Source organism: Natator depressus, chromosome 2 (genome assembly GCF_965152275.1).
Source record: "Natator depressus isolate rNatDep1 chromosome 2, rNatDep2.hap1, whole genome shotgun sequence".
Taxonomy (NCBI): Eukaryota; Metazoa; Chordata; order Testudines; family Cheloniidae; genus Natator; species Natator depressus.
Window position 1 is genome coordinate 138,504,820 of NC_134235.1, and position 23,190 is coordinate 138,528,009.

Consider the following 23,190-nt stretch of genomic DNA (forward strand, 5'->3'; position numbering starts at 1 on the left):
CTGCGTGAACTGTCTCATATATGATGGTATGGTATGTTGTAAAGGTTTCACCAACATAAGTTAGTGATTTCTGCATTACAAGTGGCCTATACAGGTCATCCCAAATGAGTGCCAGTAAAACATTTATATCACTAGATCATTAACTATTCAGTATATGCTCTTACATTTTACAGAAAAACAAATTTAGAAATATTTGAGTTTTTAAAATTATTATTGGTACTTTTATTCATCTTGTTCCATCTGTAATGCCAGGTGTGAGTGTGGATGTATATGTATATTAGGGCTGTCAATTAATCACAGTTAATGGATGCAATTAACGCAAAAACAAATTAACTAGATTAAAAATAGTCATGATTAATCACAGTTTTAATTGCACTGTTAAACAATAATAGAACACCAATTTAAACTTCTTATAAATATTGTGGATGTTTTTCTACATTCTCAAATATATTGATTTCAATTACAATACAGAATACAAAGTGTACAGTGTTCACTTTATATTATTTTTATTACAAATATTTGTACTGTAAAAAAGATAAAAGAAATAGTATTTTTCAATTCACTTCAGACAAGTCCACTCAGTCCTACTTCTTGTTCAGCTACTCGCTAAGACAAACAAGTTTGTTTACATTTACAGGAGATAATGCTGCCCGCTTCTTATTTACAATGCCACCTAAAAGTGAGAACAGGCATTCGCATGGCGCTATTGTAGCTGGTACTGCCGGATATTTACATGCCAGATATGCTAAATATTTGTATGTCCTTCATGCTTCAATATATAGGCTTTAAAGTTTTTACATTGTTTTGTTTTTTAGTGCAGTTATGTACAAAAAATAATTCTACATTTGTAAATTGCATTTTCACAATAAAGAGCTTGCTCAACAGTACTTGTATGAGGTGAATTGAAAAAGACTATTGCATTTGTTTAGCTTTTTTACAGTGCAAATATGCGTAATCAAAAATAATAATAATATAAAGTGATCACTAGACACTTTGTATTCTGTGTTGTAATTGAAATCAATATATTTGAAAATGAAGAAAAACATCCAAAATATTTATAATAAATTTAAATTGATATTCTATTATTGTTTATCAGTGTGATTAAAACTGTAATTAATCACAGCAATTTTTTTTAATCTTGAGATTATTTTTAATAGTTTGACAGCCCGAGAGAGAGAGAGTTCATATAAAAATATGAGTAACTTCTGCAATTATAGGAACTAATAGTATAGTTTTAAGCTTTTTGAGGCAGGGACTTTTCTGTTTGCATAGTGCTAGCATATTGTGGGTGCTATTTGAAACAGAAAATTACTATTATGTATGACTTTTTTGCTGGTAGCACCCACAGTGTACTAGGTGCTGTGCAAACATAATTGCCTGATCCAACATTCCTTAGGTTATTAGCACTTTCTACATATAACTACTAATAAATAGAACTGGCTGGGAAACAAAATTTTTGATCCTTGAAAAATTTCAGTATTTCAGAAAAAAAAAAAGATGAATCAAATGAAAAAGTCAAAATTTTTCATGGGACTGAAATTCTGAAATTTTTTTTTCATAAACACCCAAAATAAAATATGCTCCTCAGAATCCCATGTTCCACAGCAGCCAGCCTGGCAGGCTGTTTGAATGCCAAGTTTTCTATGCTCCATGGACTCAACCAGCCAGTCAGGCAGATGGCCAGCTTTCCAGTCTGGAAAGCCAGCTAGCCCAGCAAGCCAACCATCCAGGGTAATGGGCAGCCCACCCACCTGACTGCCATGTGGGAAGCTGAGGAGCCGGCCAGCTGGGGAGCCGTCTGCCTGGGGAGCCAGAAAGCCCACCAGGAAGCCAGGTAGCCCAGAGAGCTAGTTAGTTGGGAAGCCAGCCAGCATGGAAAGGCAGCCAGCCTTTCCCAGGGGAGCTGGGTGACTGAGGTGCCAGGGATCCATGGAAAGGCAGCCTTCCAGTGGGACTGCCAGGGAGCCTCAGGAGCTGGGTGAGATGGTAGGAAGCCAGCCAGCCTGCCTGTGTGCCTAGTTTCCATCAAAAGTTTCAAGGGTCCTACAGAATATTTCAAGTCCATCAAATCAGCATTTTCTAATGGAAAACTGTTCAGTTGGAAATGTTTTGACCAGCTCTGTTACTAAAGTTATCTAGTTATGTGTATCAGAAATAGTGTTTTTCATCCAGCGTGGTGTGTTTTTTATTTATTTATTTTAAATATTTTTAGAATGAATTCTGGAAATGAATATAAAAAATCTTACACCTCTCTTAAGGGGCAGCAGTTTTTTACAATTACTTTTCTCCTGCTCCACAGGTCAATATATCTAATGTGCTTTGCCTCTAAGAAATCATCAAGTTCTCAATCACTGTCAAGCTCATGGATTCTCGTTAGCTTCCGTAATCCTTACCAGAAAAGTACCATATTTTTATTTTCTCTGATATCCAGATTTTTTTTTAATTTTGTTCCTTATTTCTTAGATCAGTCATTTTCATTCTCTAATTTCTCCTAAATGTTTTTCTTCCTTGCCAGAATAAATGTGTTGTATCAATTTTTTATTTGGTTTTATTTTTTGTAAAGAGGAAAACAAAATATTTTAAAGTGTATTGAAAGTTTTATTTGATGTATTGTTAAAACCAAAGTTATCTTGCTCTCAAAGGCTCCCCCTTCAGCAGTCCCTTTCTTTTCATCACAGCAATTAGGCACATACTTAACTACTTTGGTATCTGATCCTGTGCTTTTAAGTCAATGGGAGCTTTACCATTGATTTAAGTGGCCACAAGATCAATCCCTTGCTGAATAGGAATAGACTGATGTATGTGCTTCTCAGGGCCTAATTTAGTATATCACACTCAGATTAGAAATTGCTGTTTTTTATAACCAAAACGCAAATTGTGTGTTCAGTAACTGCTTTCTTTACAGTCTCCTCATGATGCGCAGAAGTGCAGAATTCTAATTCATGTCTGCATGAATATCAATATAATTTGCCTTATTTCAACACTGAAAAAATAACAACAATTTTGAATTTTGAAAAAATATACTTTCTCTGGATGATGTATAGAGGAAATTCTAGCAATTTCAAGCAAATATCAGAATATGTATCAACTATACATGACATATTTTTTCTCCGACTCTTTTCAGAGCCAAATTTTGTGTCATCCTATGACATTGGAAACTTCACCTACTTCTTCTTCCGAGAGAATGCAGTAGAGCATGACTGTGGGAAAACAGTCTTTTCGCGGGCTGCTCGGGTCTGTAAAAATGATATTGGGGGCAGATTTTTGCTAGAGGACACCTGGACAACCTTTATGAAGGCTCGTTTGAACTGCTCTCGCCCTGGAGAAATTCCGTTTTACTACAATGAATTACAAAGCACTTTCTTCCTGCCAGAATTGGACTTAATCTATGGGATCTTTACGACTAATGTGTATGTAACTTACATAATATTTGTTAATTTTTCTGTTATATTCAGAGTAACGTCTAAGGCTCTCAAGATCCCCTCAGGTTCTACATGTGGAAGGGATATTGTATAAACATGAGCAGACTGTCTTTCAGACAATCAGAATCTACAATGAGTTAGGTCCTTAATGGGCTCCAGGAGATCCAGAAATGATGAGCAGGTTGCCTGTTACAGTAATTCAGATGAGGTTTTAGCATACTTGATGCTAATTGCCTGTGTACAAATGGATAATATGAAACTTACTTTCTTTCATCTACTAGTTTTTGTTTTTTGCAATAAGCCTGACAAGCATAAGGAGTCAAAGTGCTTTTTTGTCATAGTTGTAAATCCAAACTGCTACACTGCTTGTTCCGTCGTTGGCAGGTCTGATCCCCAGGGATTATTTTCTCTTCCCGATACATTTGAACAATAACAATTTGAAGCTTAAACAGTAGATTTGCTTTCTAAAGCCTTGTTTGAACAACAGAGTAAGTTAGAAGAAATAAATTCTATGTGGACCACTTGTCAGCACTTTTCCCTACAGTGGAAGTTTGTGTAACTGTCTGCCTGCTTCATTATCTATCCATTTATCTAACATTGTGAGAAAAGGACAAATCAGGAGTTTAATTCCATGAGTTATGTGTATTGGTAAAAGAGTAATTCCAAACCTTAATTCACTGTTAGCTGTTGGGCATTCAATTTATTTTGCTTCTGCTAAAAGCATTTTTATAAATATTTTAAAACCCCCAAATACTGCAGTTCTTTTTGGAGATAGTTTTATTTATGTTTTTATGCCAACACAAAGTTGTAATTTGCAGCTGAGTCCCATTTTAGGTTCTTGTAGTTACTGTATACAGATCTATATTGTTTACACTATGCAGAATTAGCACACTGTTGTACTTTATGTCTCATTTTCAACATGAAAATAGGAGAATGGTATAACTGGGTTGGCCAGGGTTTAACTCTTTGAGTCAGTGAGTTTATAGAGTGTTCAGTTCAAGTTACCTCCTTATGGGCTTATTTTGCCAGCCAGTGGGCACTTTGTTGGGCATAGTGATAGTGTTGTGTGGAAGATGTGGGCTTGAGTGCAGATCTCTTGGTTTCTGATCCTGCAAGAACTTGGGAGTATTTCAAAGGGAACAGACTTAGCCCCTGTCACAATATGACTGGCTGATTAGAAAAGGATAAATATTGATGGAAAGTGAGATACCCTTCTTATTGGGAATAATGGTGGCTTTGATGTGTGAAACGAAGTATGTAAAAGAACAGGATTGGGAGGCAGGAATTTCTTAGTTTCAGTCCAAGCTCCGTCAATATTCTGGACAAGCCACTTTACCCATTATTATTACCCATCCAATGAAGTGAGCTGTAGCTCACGAAAGCTTATGCTCAAATAAATTTGTTAGTCTCTAAGGTGCCACAAGTACTCCTTTTCTTTTTACCCATTTTTAGATTTCCCATCTAAAAAGTGGGGATGATGATACTTTCAGTATGTGTCATATGGGGGTGTAGTAAGAATGGCTAGTTAATGTTTATAAAGTGCTTTGACGATGAAGAGCTTGATTGCAGTAGTGAGCAAGTTGCCACCCCTTATATTCATTGGGGCTGCTGCAAATTTTCAAGGATTTACTCTCCCACCCTTGACTGATAGGCCAGAACAGCTTTTAAGTCCAACCAGGATGCCGGTGTTGTGCTGCTGTGAGCATTTGAATCCTGTCCCTGACCACTTTCTGGCTGGGCCCACCCATGTTGTGAAGTACTAATAGAGTTGCAGAGTTAATGAGGGGAAATGTTGCTTTTTGTGGACAGTTAATTGATTCCTTGATGCCTTCATTTATCTCATGTTTTTATTTTGTTTTTCAGGAACAGCATAGCTGCCTCAGCAGTTTGTGTTTTCAACCTGAGTGCCATAACTCAGGCCTTCAGCGGACCATTCAAATATCAGGAGAACTCCCGCTCTGCCTGGCTGCCTTACCCCAATCCCAACCCTAATTTCCAGGTACTTACACAGAAGGGGAGGGCACTAGTCCACAACAGTCTTCTTTAAAATGTAGCACAGTTTAAAGGTATCAAAGTATAGACTGTGAGACAAGTCATTGGAGTTCTGTATCTGGAGCCAGTCCAGTTACCGGGTAAACAAATCTATTTAGATAGATATCTGTGAAATGAGCTGCACTATATAGCGTTTGGTTCACATTACTGCACTATATGTGAAATGAACTGCACTATATAGAGATTGGTTCACATTACGAAACAGTGTCATTGATAATTGGCACAATATATCCTTCTGTTACCTTTTGCCCAAATTAGCCAAAGGAAGAAAAGACAACTTAAGAACAATATTGCATAAAACTGGTGAGCTTTTAAAAACAGTATTTACTGGGACACTTTTTCTCAATATAGCTTGGCTAATTTTACATCCCCTGAAATTTGATTTTTGTGAAATTGTGCGGGACTGAAAGTTATTCACAGGAGTAGGCAAAAAAGGGAATACGGCACTTTTCTGTAAACATTTGCACCCCTAAGTTTGAAAAAGAATGATAAGCCCCTCCACTACTCAAAAATCTCTAGACCGTTTGGCCTTTGAGAGACGAATCATCCACTTCCCAGATTCACAAAAAGCGTATTTTCAGTTTTTCACAACATCCAGAACATCACATGGAATTCCATCCAAAATTTTGGAGTTCTTAAAGTTTATTCTATTTTATAAGAGCTTCATGAAAATAATCAAATATTGACCTCCCCCCCTCAAAACATGTAATCATGTGATATTAGTCGTACAATAAAAAGCCCTGATTCTGCCATTGCATCCAATGCATCTCCATGCAGTCACATTATCTTAAGTTAGGCTCTGTGTGGGCATAGGGGTCCACCCACCCAGACCGGATTGTAAGCTCCGGGCCCAAGTTTCCACTGTATTACAGCTAAAAGAAAAGGAGTACTTGTGGCACCTTAGAGACTAACAAATTTATTTGAGCATAAGCTTTTGTGAGCTACAGCTCACTTCAAGCTTATGCTCAAATAAATTTGTTAGTCTCTAAGGTGCCACAAGTACTCCTTTTCTTTTTGCGGATACAGACTAACACGGCTGCTACTCTGAAACCTGTATTAAAGCTGTGCTTCTTGATACATGAAAAACTAAAGTTCCATCTGCCTCATCAAACTTTATGTACACAGTAGAGAGAGATTAGAGATCAAGCACACTGGCTGGGATGAACGCAAGGCTAATTTTATATTCCGTTGACACAGATTCTCATCTCCTTGCTCACTGCTCCCTAGTGACAGGTTTCACTTTAAATATTCACAGCTAATACCACATCCCCCTTTCTGAAAACAGAAGAATGATAAAACTTTTATATGAAACAACATTTAACAGGAATAAAATATCAAAACTAAACAAGAATTGACATCCCTCTGAAGGACAGGGTAGACTGCCTGAATCTTCAGCCTTTTGGCAGAGATTTATTCTGCCCTTTTAAGATATTTGGCTACTCATCCTCTGACTTTCTTGATTTCTCAAGATCTCCTGTCTTCCTGGAGGATTACATAAGGTCATCTTTCCCTAGCTGGATATCTCCTTGCAGTAAGATCGGGAAGACACAGATGGTGATCAGGCTGTATTGTACAGAATCTAGTTGGGAAGAGATGGTTGGGATAGTGGACATCAATTTGCTACAGGTTTTGAGCCATATATGAACAGGGCAAGATGAGACTCTGAGGATTTAAGAAAGAAGTTGTTTTATTTTATTTTTACTGTGCGTTCTGCTTCACCATTACTCTAAAGAGACTGTGGGCTGGATTGACATGAGTGAAAGCGTAAGTACCTGAAACCTCCTAAAGGTCTCAGAGGAAAAATGAGGACCATTGTCAGAGGTTACTTGCTCTGGAATCCTGAAATATGGGTTTTATCCTCCCCATAACTGCACTTGATGTGTGTGATCAGGTATGCCAACCCCACATTGAGCCAGCAAGGGTTATAAGCTGTCGTGAGCCTACTCAGCCCCACCCTGCTATAGCTGCACTCACTGTCAGGTAATGAAGGGCAGTTAAAATTGGAAGAGGATGTCTCATTAGCTGGCTGACCGGGGAAGAGGAGAGACCTATCCTTTGCTTCCTGGGGAAAGGACCAGCCCAGAATCTCTGCAGAGACTGCTGATTTTCATAACCCCTCCAGAAGAAGGGAGGCCTGGCACAGGACTAGTAAGTTTATTATCTTCATGGAATATTTGCTTTATAAAAAGACTACTGGGCTTCCTGAGAAAGGTCTGAAGGGCCTAACAAGATGGCTGCAGGGAAGCTCTTCCCATGGTGTGCGGGGAACTGCCTCAGAAAACCCAGTGGACTTTTGCACCCTACTCGAGTCTGCCCTGTAGTTGTCTTTGGACCCTGAAGAGCATGATCACAATATGGCGTTAAGCAATCTGGCAATTTCAGTGAATTTTGAGAAATAATCAGTCATCAAAAGACAGGTTGCATTGTCCAGATAGAAAAGATCAATCCCAACTTTCTGCCATGGCCTTTCTGGTAGAGCAGATGGTAGTAATACTTCCAACGGATTGGTTCTCATGTGAGCACAAATATCCTATTTCTCAACTCTCTGTTGTAGTTGTTTGCTCAGTACAGACCGCCAAACAGACTATTTAACTCTCTCCCTGCATTCTGTAATACCTTGGGGTCTCCCATGCAGTCTGTCAAGGATTTCCTGTTGCACTGATGTAGGGATAGCCAGCTGGTTTAGGGAAAGATCCCCAGAAACCAACCAACATGGTTTCACAGAGGTTTCAGACTATCTCTTTTGTCCAGCCTTCTTTGCAGTGAGTCATGACTTGACTCAGTAATTCATCTGCCTCTAGCTTCTTTTTCAGTACTTCCGGACATTCATGGTCAGTTTCCACATGAAATGTTGTGCCCGCTAGAAAGTCTCTGAAATATTCACAAGGCTATGTATAGTGGCTAGGGCATCTTTTTTTTAATTTGTGTGTAGTGCTGCTCTGTATTGGTGAGTGCTAATGATTCATGTGCTGCTAGGTGCCACAGAGAAGGTGATTGTTCCTGAAGGAGGACTGCCCCTGTCAGATGAAGCTGTCCTGGTTTTATTTGGCTTATATAGGACCAAAATATGCCAAATGGTAGCCTACTAAAACAAAAAGTCCCAAAAGGTTGATGAAGTTTTTTAGCAGTGCAGATTCTGCAGCTAGTGGTATGTGCCAAAACCTACACTGGAAATCCAATTTTGGGAAGACTTTTGTTTCACTAAGATGTCCAGGGAGATGTTCAATACATGGGTGTACGTCACTGTCTGCAGACATTCTCATTGAGCTTGGTAAAATCTACACACATCAGAACTTTGTCATTTGGTTCTGGGACCACTGCCCTGCCTGCACTCCATTCACCTTGGGTGTCTATTTTGGAAATGACATCCATCTGCTCCATGCAGCTGAGATATGCCTTCACCCTGGGCAATACAGGGAGGAAGACTCTTCTAGGTGTCACAGAGTAAATGGCTTTGCTTTTGGTGTAAGTTTAATGTGGTATTGTCCCACTAATATTTCTAGTACTTGGAATAATATTGAGAACCCTTTCTTGATCTAAGCTTTGAGGCCAGTGGTGACATATAACCATGCCTGGGGGCTATGGTTGCTGGGAGGCCAAACATAGCAATGTGTAGACCATCTAAACATAAACATAAACTTCATGAGATGTGGTCTTCTCTCCAAGTTTTAGAGGGCCAAAAAATTCCTTTTCACATTTAATAGGGACTGTACTGGGCCTTTCAATAGCCTTTTTTTTGCTCTTGAAGAGTTGATGTTTTCATCCTCCTATGAAGTGATTCTAGAATCAGTGTTACATCAGCAGATTTGTCTATTTTGAAGTTTATTTTATAGGTTTCCCAAGGTGATTGTTGTGCTCGATGGTGGGGTTTTGTGGTCATATCCGATTGCTCCAAGTGGGCTATCTCAATGTCTTTTAGGTCATTGTCTTGAAAGACAGGTGTTACCATGCATTGAGACCAGCAGACTGCTGCATAATGTTTGCCTTTTAGACATTTCCTGCATGTGGTATCTCCTGCTGGACAAAGCCGTTGGCTGGGAGGTGGTTTGCCACACTATGAGCATTCTTTCCTGCTCTTGTTGTATTCTTTTTCTTTACTCCATGTTAGCATAACCCCCTCTGTATTCCTTTGTACTTATATTGAACTGGGTAGGTATTGTTCCTGGGACTCCTGAGATATTTTCCTCCCCATGTCTGTGGCTTCTATAGTGGGTTCCTACTCAAAGTTATTTCTGAGAAGAGTCTGTTGCTTCTTTATCAACTGATTTTGGAGGACTATGTTCTTGGCTGTCTCTAATGTTAGGTTAGGATAATTTTGGAGTCTTTCTAATAGTTGGTCTGTCCCTCAGCCCTAAAACAAGCCTGTCTCTGATTAATTCTTTGCTCATCTCTCTGTAGCCACATCTCTGTAGCCACATCTCTGTACATCTCTCTGTAGCCAGCTACTCTCTGTAGTTCTGGATTAGGGTGTGCAGGGCTGCTATGAAATCATTCACTGACTCGCCCTTCTCTTGCTTAGTGAAATTGTGCTTGCTCAAAAATCATATTGTGCTGTGACATGAAATGCTTCTCCAGTACTTCTTTAATTTTATTGAGCTGTTTCACCTGAGCAGCTATGAGCTTTCTTGGAAGGATAATGTTGTCTGATGCTAGTCCCACTGTACAGAGCAGGGTATTGTCTCCTCTCTGGTTGCTAGTATAAGCCAGAAACCAGACGGAACCTCTGGAATCTGCTTACCCAGAATGGCCATCCCTCAGGGTGCTGGACATCAAATTCTGTTGTGGGGAGGGGGGTATTTGGGAAAAGATGGGGTCAGATGTAGGCATCTCTGCTGTTTTACCACTTTTTGCCCTCCCCCCGCTTTTTGTTTGTTTGTTTATTTGCCTCTGTATGGAGTAAGGTGGTGTGGCCTTTAAGGAAGCAGGCTGGTATTGCTGAGGACCACATAGCCTTATTTTCAGTATCCCTTACTCATCAAAGCAGTTCTCTCTGGATTCTCTGTGTTTTCAAGCCTTTTCTCTGCTTGTTGTACTGCTAGCTCTGTGCACTATTCTGGCTGGGCTAGAGGGCCTGCTTGTCTACCTTCCTGTACTTTCTCCTTTTTTCAGGGATGTTCTCTGATCTGTTGGGTCTTTATTCAATCCCACTCTGACACCATGCAGAGATTACAGAGACCCAGCACACTGTGGTTGGGATGAATGCAAAACTGACTTTGTTTCCTGTTCACATAGACTCTTACCCCCTTGCTCTATGTCCCCTACTGGTCACTCTAAATGGTCACAGCTAACACCACATACACTATGTTTATGCTCACCCCAAAGCATGATGTGGTTTGAAAAGCTGATGTGTCTTGAAGGGTAGCAGTATAAGGGCTCAGTTTTGATCCCCTGATATTCACAAGTCTATGAGAGAGGAAGAATGTATTCAAGTGTGAGGCTAAAATTAGCATCTAGCTCAAGGGTAACCATGCTGCAATACTCTTGTCCACTTCACCCGTGCCAGAACAATGTGAAGAGGGAGCATTGTTTTACAGAAAAGGGCAGGAATGTTTTTCCTAATCCCTGGTCAGAAAATAGTGTATCTTTCTGTGCAAGAAAATCCACAGATATTAACAAAGTCTTCAGCCCTTTTACAGCTTTGAGGGCACAACTAGGGTGACCAGGTGTCCGATTTACAACGTTGGCAACCCTAGGTACAACCACGCTTGCCATTGAAAGGTATAAGGAGTGCCTCCCTAAAGTGCTCACTATTTTACTGTAGCAAAAGCAACAGGTGCTTCAGTGTAACAGGGAATAAAAATAGTTTGTGAAGCATTGTGCCCCTTCATTTAAACTTGTTAGCTGTAGTGTAGCTAAAACACTGTACATCCCCTGATTCCATATTGTAAAACTAATTAGTCCAAAGGTGGGGTAATCTGTGAAACTTTCTAAAAAAAGGAAAAATTTTTGATAAGTACAGATAAATTTTCCTATTTTTCTGCCCAGAAAGTTCCAGAGATCCAAACAATACGATTTTATCAGCAATGCGGCTCCAGTGGGAGAAATAGAAAGGGAAACTATATAATATCAGTAGTTTACAAAGTTAACTTGTTTTTACTGAGATACTATTGTGTACAGCACCTTTCACCTAATGTTGATGTTTGTATGTCTGACTTGTAGAATTTAATGAAGGTGTTGAAAGAAGACCACATGGATGCCTTTTAGGAGTCAAAAGATCTTTCCATCATAGAAGTAGAATCTCCAGCAGGGGACTTGCGGGTGGTTTCCACTTCCTTTGTGCTGCCTGAGTGATGCAAATGAAGCAGAACAGGGCAGAGAATCTGCCCCAAATTATTGATTAGAGCCCCAGGCCCTTTTTGTAGTAATATGGTTGACTCTAAGGCTGAAAAGGCTGGGCACCAGTTGGGTTAGCTAACTGCAGAATCAGTCTATATTTATATGGAGAGCTTTTGAGTTATTGGTATTTTGAGTGTGAAGATTTCACATGGAGCAGAATAAGTATAATTAGGGAGGCCAAAAAGGAATTTGAAGAGCAACTAGAAAAAGACACAAAAACTAATAGCAATGTTTTTTGTAAGTACATCAAAGGCTGCCAAACAGTCAGTGGGGCCACTGGATAATCGAGGTGTTAAAGGTGCACTCAAGGAATATAAGGTTATTGCAGAGGAGCTAAATGAACTCTTTGCATCAGTCTTCACTGCAGAAGATGTGAGGAAGTTTCCCACACATGAGCCATTTTTTTTAGGTCAGAAATCTGAGGAACAGTCCCAGATGGAGGAGTCAATAAAGGAGGTTTTGGATCAAATAGATAAATTAAAAAGTACTAAGTCACCAGGACCAGATGGTATTCACCAAAGAGTTCTGAAGGAACTAAAATATGAAATTGCAGAACTACTAACTGTGGTATGTAACCTATTGCTTAAATGAGATCTATTAGATATACAGATACATATTAGATAAGATATATTAGAGCTGGAAAAGGTACAGAGAAGGGTATGGAGCAGCTTCTATATGAGGAGAGATTAAAAAGACTGGGAAGATATGATAGATGTCTATAAAATCATGAATGGTGCAGATAAAGTGAATAAGGAAGTGTTATTTACCCCTTCACAAAACACAAAAATCAGGGCTCACCCAATTAAATTAATGGCAGCTGGTTTACAACAAACAAAAGGAAATACTTCTTCACACAGCGCACAGTCAACCTGTGGAACTCACAGCCAGGGGATGTTGTAAATGCCAGAAGTATAACTGGGTTAAAAAAGAATTAGATAAGATCCCGGAGGATAGGTCAATCAAAGGCTATTAGCCAAGATTTTCAGGAATGCAACCCCATGCTCTGGGTGTCCCTAAGCCTCTGACTGCAGGATGCTGGGACTGGATGACAGGGGATGGAAAGAATTATTCTTCATAACTTACCTTTTTCTGAAGTTATGCTACAACTTAACAAGGAGTCCGGTGGCACCTTAAAGACTAACAGATTTATTTGGGCAAAAGCTTTCGTGGGCTAGAGCCCACTTCATCGGATGCATGGAGTGAAAATTACAGATGCAGGCATTATTATACTGACACATGAAGAGAAGGGAGTTACCTCACAAGTGGCGAACCAGTGTTGACAGGGCCAATTCGATCAGGGTGGATGTAGTCCACTCCCAATAACAGATGAGGAGGTGTCAATTCCAGGAGAGGCAAAGCTGCTTTTGTAATGAGCCAGCCACTCCCAGTCCCTATTCAGGCCCAAATTAATGGTGTTAAATTTGCAAATGAATTTTAGTTCTGCTGTTTCTCTTTGAAGTCTGTTTCTGATTTTTTTTTGTTCGTATAGCTACTTTTAAATCTGTTATAGAATGTCCAGGGAGATTGAAGTGTTCTCCTACTGGCTTTTGTATGTTACCATTCCTGATGTCCGATTTGTGTCCATTTATTCTTTCACATAGGGACTGTCTGGTTTGGCCAATTTACATGGCAGAAGGGCACTGCTGGCACATGATGGCATATATAACATTAGTAGACGTGCAGGTGAATGAGTCTCTGATGGTGTGGCTGATGTGGTTGGGTCCTCTGATGATGTCGCCACAACATGGTTCTAAGATTTCAAATGGGTGTTAAGATTTATTTTACAATATATATACATATATATATATATATATATATACACTTTTATTTATTTACAGTGTGGTACAATGGACCAGGGTCTGTACATGAATCTGACTGAGAGGAATCTTCAGGATGCCCAAAAATTTATTCTAATGCATGAGGTGGTTCAGCCAGTTATTCCAATTCCTTACTTCATGGAGGACAACAGCCGATTTTCCCATGTGGCAGTGGATGTGGTGCAGGGCAAGGACATGCTTTTCCATATCATCTATCTGGCCACAGGTACGACTTAATGGTGCTGAGAAAACTGTAGAAAGTCGGAGATCCTTTTCAATGGTCTGTGCATCAGGTCTGAAATGCCCAAACCATGCTGGAGAACTGGGCTTGTAATTTGACAGCATTAACTGTGCCCTTCACCTATCCAAAGTAGATAAGCTAAACACCATGCATTTTGTGGTGTGTGTGTGATTCTTTTGTACAAAATGTGAAAAATCAAGGCTCTGTCTCCTCTGCATGAAAAGGGGCTAACTTTTCAAATGGAGGTTTCCTCCCCCATGCCTGTTCCACAAGGTTGAAGGGGAAAACCCCACTTCCCCTGGTGCGACAATATGCTGGAGATTCCAAGAGTGGTGTCTTGCTGAGTTTCATTGCCTCTTTCTTGGTTTTTGCAGCATAGACTATGATGTTGCCCATAGTTTGTAAAGCGTTTTGGGATACTTTCGTATGGAAGATGTTACACAAATGCCACATATTATTATTACTATTGGTATTTGTTATATTTCTTTTTCCCTTTTCAGGTCACCCCTAAATAATTTATCCTTAGAAAAGCTTTCCTACTTAGCCTTTTGCCCTGAAGTTCAGAAATGAAAGAAAAATATTATTCCGTTGAGAATGTCACTGTCTTCTTGTCTATAAGGACTTTAGTAGAGAATGAATTTTTGTCCTAACCTTTTATAAGGTATTTGAGAATGTGAGAACTGTTTCTAATGCACACTGCTTTACAGAGTGGGTCACTGACTACATTATTCCACTGATTGAAATTCAGATACAAAACAATTGAACTGAGTAATAGCGAGTATATAGGCTGCTCCTGTAAACTCTTCTTCATATAATTAGTCCTCACAGAACTAGTCCTATAGACATCAGTGGGGGACTACTCAGGTCAACAATAGTTTTCAGGATTGGTTTTATAGTTAGTATAGTAACAAGTATGGAGATTTTAGGGAAAGAGCTCTTTATTAAAATAACAACAGCTTTTTGCTTGAATCGGCTCTCACTGAAGTCAATGGCAAAACTCCCACTGATTCCAGAGAGAGCAGGATCCATATTTCTTGTTATAAATCTCCAAAATTACAGCTTCTTAATGAAAACCCTTAATGAAAACATCTTGTTCTTTGGAGCATTGTGGTTCAATCTACAATGTGACTTTCTCTAGATACTTCTGAATCCAATCAATAAATCGATCTTTTATTAGGACCCTGCTTCTTTTTGGACTATTATTATGACATTATATTATTATTTGGTGTTTTCAGTTGAGTCAGTGCTTCCTTGTGCACTATCATGGAATATCAACCTTACTCAGTGTTGTACTGCAAACATATGCTGTGCAATAAAAGACTTTAATGGGCTATAGCACCCCAAGGATTTGGACAAGTATAGTCAAAGCAATTTAATAAATTATAGTATCTTTAGTGAAATCATAGCCATACAAAATATTGTTTATCCTGTGCAACCCCCATGATAGAAATTGGATCACCAAAATGCGTTTTGAATTGTTTTTGTACTGGGTTGCTATTGCTGCATTGAGAGAGATTTGATCCCATCATAATGAGAGTATCTAGAATTATGTAACTTCTCACAGTTCCTGATTGTCTCCAGGTTTTTAATTTTGTTCACTGTGCTTTCTGTTATAACTGATTTGATAAATGTAGGCCCCCAAGTTTTAAGGCTCTGAGGCTGGCTAACCAACAGCCCTATTCATTAAAAGGTATATGCTCTTTTTATGCACCTTTATTCAGGCACCTTTATTCAGGCAAAACCACCTTTATTCAGGCAAGCACCTTTATTCAGGCAAAACCATTTCTTGAATTCAAAAGCTATTGAGGGCACTTAGCCTCTCACAGGAGCCACTTGGTACCTTGTAGTTGTGACATTGAGAGAGAAAGAGAGTGGGAGAACATGCACATAACTGGAGCTAAGGATGGAGGTTCAGCTTTAATTTTAATGTTACTAAGTTTGTCAATATGAACTGTGAGCCCAAACCTTGGTTTAAACCTAATAGTTGCATTTAATTTCTTTGGGATTTTTTTAAACTATCATTTACATGACAGGCCAGAAAGGCTTTATTTATTTATTTATTTATTTTAGAATATCATGAAAAAAGTATGGTATGAACTATAGTAAGGGATTGCCACATTTCACAATTAGGGATTTGTTTGTGTCTAGAGACTCTCCTACTTCAAGACTACATTCCAAAGTGTAGTTCACAGCAGCCTTTTCCCTTATTGAGCCTGATAACATTAGCTCTGATGGCACAAACATTTCTGCAGATTGTACAGCATGCATTTGAAATGACAGAGCAGTTTGGGATGTTGTGTCCACCCAAATACTGGACAGGCCAGTGATTTCTTGTCTTGACATTTTGCCTGTAGCAAGTGCTTCGTGTTGTAAAACTAATTCTTAGGTTTTCCATTCTAAGTTTTGGACTGTCCTGTTTGTATGTGTCAACAAAGGAAAACAATCGCACTCATGAGAAGGACCATGGAATCTTTCCCCACCTTCATTCAGAGCTATGCAAACAGTTTTATATATTACACTGCAAAAATACCAGAAACCAGCCCTCCACGTCCTATACAGTTTGAGTCATGAGAGCCTGACTTAACAGGGGGTGGATAGAAATACCACAGACAGTTTTAAAAACTCTAAAACATTTCTAAATAGTGTTTTCTGTCTCTTGTATACACATGATGGTGCAGTGGGGTAGTTACAGTTTTGTTGACACTTGTCTGGGATGACCTTGACTCTGGAAAGGATCCAGAGGCGAGCAACAAAGATGATCAAAGGGATGGAAGGGAAGCCTGATCAAAGCTATGATCAAAGCTGAAGGAGCTGGGTATGTTTAGTTTGGAAAAGAGGATATCAAGGGGGGATATGATAGCAGTCTTCAGATACTTGAAAGGCTGCCATAAAAAGATGGAGAAAAGTTGTTCTCTTTTGCCATAGAGAGCAGGACAAGAGGCAATGGGTTCAAACTACAGCATAACTGATTTAGATTAATTTCAGGAAAAACATCCTAATTGTAAGAACAGCAGGACAATGGAACAGACTGCCGAGAAAGGTTGTGGAAGCTTCTTCATTGGAGGTTTTCAGAAGGAAGCTGGATCGCCACCGGTCTTGGATGGTTTAGACAGAGCAAATCCTGCATCTGGGCAGGGGCTTAGACGAGATGACCCTTGCAGTCTTTTCTAATCCTATGATTCTATAATTCGCTCACTCATGATTTCAGAATTCATGGCATATGAGGCTGTATCAAACTGGTGCTTTTTTACCCCATACTGTGGCATGATGTCCTTTATAATTACTTAATGTTTCAAAAATCAATTATGAGAGGAGGGCTTCGGGAGGGTTCTCTCAATGTAATGTACTGAAAAAACAAATGTACTATAGTTATATTCTGGGGACAAAATTGACCTATAGGGAGGAATGAAACAGAGGCAAGCTGTAGGACAGGACAGGAAGAAGCTGGAAAACAAGTCAAAGGGTTAGAAAATAGTGGGGTTTATATGTGTATGTATATATGGACCAGAGCAAGTTGGGGGGTGTCCCTCCCCACCCCTTCTGCCTGCAGTTCCACCCCCCTCACACACTGTTGCCCCAAGACTGTCCCCCGCTTCCCCCCTCACCATGGTCCCGGGGCAGCGATGGAGAGTGAGACTTCCCCCAGCCCTGAGACTGTGGGATGGAGCTAGAGCCCCTCCAGTCCCAGGGCCGCAGCTGGGGTCCAGGCACTGGGACTTCCCCTGCCACCCTGCTGGGGAGGGGTCGGGGGTCAGGGGCTTCCCCTATTCCACCCTGCCCACCCACCCAGTGTTCCTGCTGGAGAGGGGTTGGAGTGCAGGGGTGCCCATTTTTCTGGGGCCCCCCAATTGGTCGGGGCTCCTGGGCACAGTGACTAATCCGCCACTGTCTAGGGGAGAAAATGTTCCAGCCAGGTAAGGCTGGGAGTGGCCTGCCAAAGCAGGGAAAGATGGAAGGCAAGAAGGCTTGGGAGTGGCTGCTCCAGAAGGAGAAGGAAGCACACCAAAAGAGTGAAACCTGAGCCCAGAGAGCAGGCAGAAGAGTTTTGAGAGAGACCAGATCCTGAGAAAGGAAGGTCTGAGCCCAGTTTGAAACTGGTGTGAAGACTCTTTTGTGTTTGTTTTTTGGACTTTTACATCCAGAAGGGGTAGGCTTTCTGTTAATGTCTTAGCTGGTGGGCTAAATCACTGAGAGGAAACTCAGAGAGGGATGCTGCAGGGTCACCTAATGCAATGAGGGTGTGCTCTGGAAGCGGAAACCCTGTTATGGTCCTGACTTTCAAAGTAATACAAGGATCAAGCCCCTGCTATATCAAAGCCCAAATTATAGTGAGAATCACTGCAACAGCTGTGTGCTTTTCTAGGACAATGCAGATCACAGAGCCCAGGACAAAGCATGAGAGACCTGGGGAAAAAGTATTCTGTGTTGAGGAGATCTGTCTATGGAGAAAACTTTCAGAAGAGATCAGGTGAATCCAGAACCTGACCTCCTGCCATTAGGAAAGGCTGCAAAACCTTACACTTTGAAAAAACCTTTCCACCATAAGAATGATACCCAACACACTGACACTCCCTTCTATCCAATAACCCCTACCATCCACAAAACGAAAAAGGGGAAAGGGGGAATTAATAAAATTGAAAAAACCAAAATACGTAGCCCAAGCAGAGTTTTGACCCCCAAAAGAGGAAAGTGCTAGACACTCCATAAAGTCCAAAAGGGATGTCACTGTTGCTCTTGATTTTACCTGGAAGGTGCTCAGGTATTATAATGTTGGGCAGAACTATAAAATACAGACAGAATACTCCTGTGAATATTTATTTGTGCTAGTATCGTGATGCTTTTGCTTTTTGCAAATGTTCTTCCTAATAAAATCTCGCTCTACCCAAATGTTCAGGAATAAGTAAATAAAAGTCGTGAATGCCAGCCAAATGAGTCAGTGGGGTTTATTCACAACAATATTTGTGAATAATTTTTTGCTGTATTTGCCCACCTTTAGTGATAGTATACAATAGATCTTCAAAGGAAATAAAGACCTTGTTATGACAGAACACTTCAATAAAATGTATGCTCTGTTTAAACTGCTGTGCCAAAATATGACTTGGAAGAGTCATCCCATTTTAAAGCTGTATTATTCCAAATATTGTGCATGAGAGTTACCTTAAATAGCTTAGCCACTGAGAGAGTATCACCATAACATGACTCACGGTGGGTAGGACAATATAGCTATCACTGTAGTGGCAGGAGCTGAAAAACAGTTATAGCAAAGGTAAGCACTCCCTGTCCAGGCATATCTAATCAGGGATAATATATCTCACCTTTGGGAGACTAGCAATGATCCAGGGTCTGCACATCATAATAATTTTATCATTTCCAAAGCTACTTTTATGTTGTGTGTTGTTCATTGCTGGTCTTTGTCCCATGCTAAGCCCTAAATCACAAAGGCTCTATATATCCTGCAATTCAATAATCTATCATTTATTACTTAATGTTCTCTTTTAGACTTAAGTTGCACATTTCTGTAAGGCTTGCTCATTTTCTCTCTTTGAAATCCAGGCCAGGTTTACTGAACAAACTTTTTAGTGAGTCTCTGCTGAAAGGAAGCATGTTTTATTTCTGCTGTCCTCAGGGCTGCTGAAGACTTTGATATTTGAGTCTATAGTAAGCGGATTCTCCAAGTCTTCTAGTTGTTTTACTAGAGACTGTGGTCTCTGTAAATTTCAGTACTGATGGTAGCAATCTTTATGGTTCCATTTTTTTCCTTTCAAGACCCTGGAAATCAAAATTCCATATCCCTTGACAGCTGTAATACTTCCCGTTCAGCTCCATTAAAATTCATAAAACGTCTGTCTTCTTTACCCTGGGGATTTTTTTAAACTACAATAAAGGTTGGATGTTGCCAACAAGTCTACATGTAATTACAATAAAATGTCAAACAAGCATTCACGGGAGTATATGTGATTCTCACACAGATCTTGATACCGAATCTGCTTAGTCATCATCTGACTAGCTTTAGGGAATAAAACTTTTCATGTTTGGGTGGGAAGCTAACTGAAAACAATATTTCTCAGGCACTAGAGTGAAACGCCGATTCTGAACCTCAGAGCCTAATTTTCAAATGCTGGCACAAAGAGTCTGCTTATCTGCCAGTGCGGGTGCAAGATGGGTGATTGTGCAAACAAACAGGTACATAAATATGCTGCTACAACTCCCCCCCCCCCCCAGTGCACTCAGTGCCTTCCCATTCAAACGGCGGTCCTTACGTTTCAGCAGAAAATGCCAGCCTTTAACCTCAGATGAGACTTGAGGCAAAACAAACCCAAACATCATCCACTTGTGCACCACAATAAGATTTCTGTTCTGAAGGGAAAATATATACAATGGATCAGATATGGGAGACATTTAAAATATATTTTATCTATTGGCAGTCTTATCAAAAGCAGCCTCATAGCAGGCTCATTTCTCTTGGGATTGCTGAAAGGGTGTTAAAATTCTACTCTCTGTAATAATTGCAGAGGATATTCAAATGGATTATCACTAAAAGTATGCCCTTTCAGATTCTGAACAGTTTGCAAATGAATTCAATTAGCTCACCAATTTAGAAGCCCAGGTGCCTATAAGGGACCATCATGCCTTCTTGTTGATAACCATTATCAACAATGTAGCTCATTTCTTTCAGAAGTTTAATTTTCAGTACTGCGTTCACTCAAGTAGAAGCACTAATATTTACTTGGAATATAAAAGGCAAGGAGACAGTAAAAAGGGCTGGAGCCAAAAATAATAAAGATAACTCGAACATTTTACAATAGTATCCTGGCTTTTTAGGGTTTATCTTTCAAAACTACTTTTACTATAATCCAGAGGGTTTTTTAAAAAAATGGGATCACAGAAATACTGACACTTTTAAACCGAGTAAATAATAATTAAAAGCAGAAGTTGTCTTCATTCCTTATGGGCTGCTTTCAACATTCTCTGCAAAAGAAACAGCTAATTTTTTCATGTTTCTGGTAATGTTGATAATGTTGAAACTAAATACTCTCTGGTGTTTAGACCATTGTACACTTAGCAGGGCACTATATAACTATGTAGACATAACTTATCTCAGACCTCTTACTAAACAGTAGTTACTAAAAACCATAGCCACTGTTATCAAAACCAAGAACAGACTGTACTTTTTTTTTTCAATTGCCAGAAATCATTCTTTAAATATAAAGATGCTATGAAATGGAGCATTGTGAGAGTAGATGAGTTAGTGGTGAGCAGAAGACACTCACAGTTCACCTGATGGAATAATTGGAGAAGTGAGTCATCTTTGCTCTTTTTCTTTCTGGTAACATTTCTCTTTCTCTTACAATGGGGGTGACTTTATTTTTGCCTGGACTTTTCCCAAAAGTGTTTAAGCTATGGAAACTTGGGTTCCAGTCCTCTCTACAAATATTAGAGATTCATAAGCCAGCCTCTCACATCCAAATCCCTCTGAATGTGAGAGCAGAGTTGGATTTAAACCCAGGAGCTTGAAATATCAGTAATATTTTGACAGGTTTCAGAGTAGCAGCCGTGTCAGTCTGTACCTGCAAAAAGAACAGGAGGACTCGTGGCACCTTAGAGACTAACAAATTTATTAGAGCATAAGCATTCGTGGGCTACAGCCCACTTCATCGGATGCATAGAATGGAATCTCTTTTTACATACAGTCTGTGATATGACTCTATCACATACAGTCCTCAGCTAAAAACTCTCCAATGCATCATCACTGATCTACAACCCATCCTGGACAACAATCCCTCACTTTCAGAGGCCTTGGGAGGCAGGCCAATCCTCACCCACAGACAACCTGCCAACCTGAAGCATATTCTCACCAGGAACTACACACCGCACCTTAGTAACTCTAACTCAGGAACCAATCCATGCAACAAACCTCGATGCCAACTCTGCCCACATATCTACACCAGCGACACCATGACAGGACCTAACCAGATCAGCCACACCATCACCAGTTCATTCACCTGCACGTCCACCAATGTAATATACGCCATCATGTGCCAGCAATGCCCCTCTGCTAGTACATCGGCCAAACTGGACAGTCCCTACATAAAAGGATAAATGGACACAAATCAGATATTAGGAATGGCAATATACAAAAACCTGTAGGAGAACACTTCAATCTCCCTGGACACACAATAGCAGATTTAAAGGTAGCCATCCTGCAGCAAAAAAACTTCAGGACCAGACTTCAGAGAGAAACTGCTGAGCTTCAGTTCATTTGCAAATTTGACACCATCAGGATTAAACAAAGACTGTGAATGGCTAGCCAACTACAAAAGCAGTTTCTCCTCCCTCGGTGTTCACACCTCAACTGCGAGAAGAGGGCCTCATCCTCCCTTATTGAACTAACCTTGTTATCCCTAGCCTGATTCTTGCTTGCATATTTATATCTGCCTCTGGAAATTTCCACTACATGCATCCAGCGAAGTGGGTATTCACCCATGAAAGCTCATGCTCCAATACGTCTGTTAGTCTATAAGGTGCCACAGGACTCTTTGCTGCTTTTACAGATCCAGACTAACACGGCTACCCCTCTGAAGCTTCACACCTTCTTGTCAACTGTCTAAATGGGTCATCTTGATTATCACTATAAAAGATTTTTTCTCCTGCTGATAATAGTTCATCTTAACTAATTAGCCTCTCACAGTTTGTATGGTAACTTCCAACTTATCTGTATGTGTGTGTGTGTATATATATATCTTACTATATGTTCCATTCTATGCATCCGATGAAGTGGGCTGTAGCCCAAGAAAGCTTATGCTCTAATAAATTTGTTAGTCTCTAAGATGCCACAAGTAGTCCTGTTTTTTTAGTAATATTTTGGTTTCTGGAGAAGATCCTGAAGTAGAAAGAGCCTATTTCCCTGTTTGTCATTTGTGGCCAAAAGCAGTTCTTGCCAGACTTCTAACATTCCAGCCTAAAGGCTCATGTGAACAACTCACAGGTTTTCAAGACCCTCCAAATCCCACTCAAACTTTATTTGCATCGAACCTGAGTATCACCTGCATGTCCCATCTATATCAAACATACTGAGCCCTGTTCTTTGATATGCACTGGCTTTTTATGATGCTCTAGTGACACATAGCAGCCATAAACACAATTTAACTGGTGCGTTTTGTAGGTTTATGACTGCTTATCATTGCTAAACCAATCCAAAGCAACTAGAATGTACTAGTGACTCACCCACTAATGAGAGTTAGGTAAAGATGATTTTTTGGTTTTTTTCTGTATAATAGAGAAGATGCTTACTCTTTATTTTTAAACCAAGAGATTTTTGGCA

At 39.9% G+C, this 23,190-nt stretch overlaps 1 protein-coding gene across 2 annotated transcripts in view; it reads left to right on the forward strand.

The window, feature by feature from the left end:
• SEMA5A (semaphorin 5A) overlaps positions 1-23,190 on the forward strand; it is a 606,804-nt gene that overhangs the window by 405,878 nt on the left and 177,736 nt on the right. For both annotated transcript variants that reach the window (XM_074945055.1, XM_074945056.1), the window contains exons 8-10: positions 3,125-3,410; positions 5,286-5,421; positions 13,649-13,853. In XM_074945055.1, the coding sequence (XP_074801156.1) occupies positions 3,125-3,410; positions 5,286-5,421; positions 13,649-13,853 (627 nt within the window). The remainder of the gene's footprint in view (positions 1-3,124; positions 3,411-5,285; positions 5,422-13,648; positions 13,854-23,190) is intronic.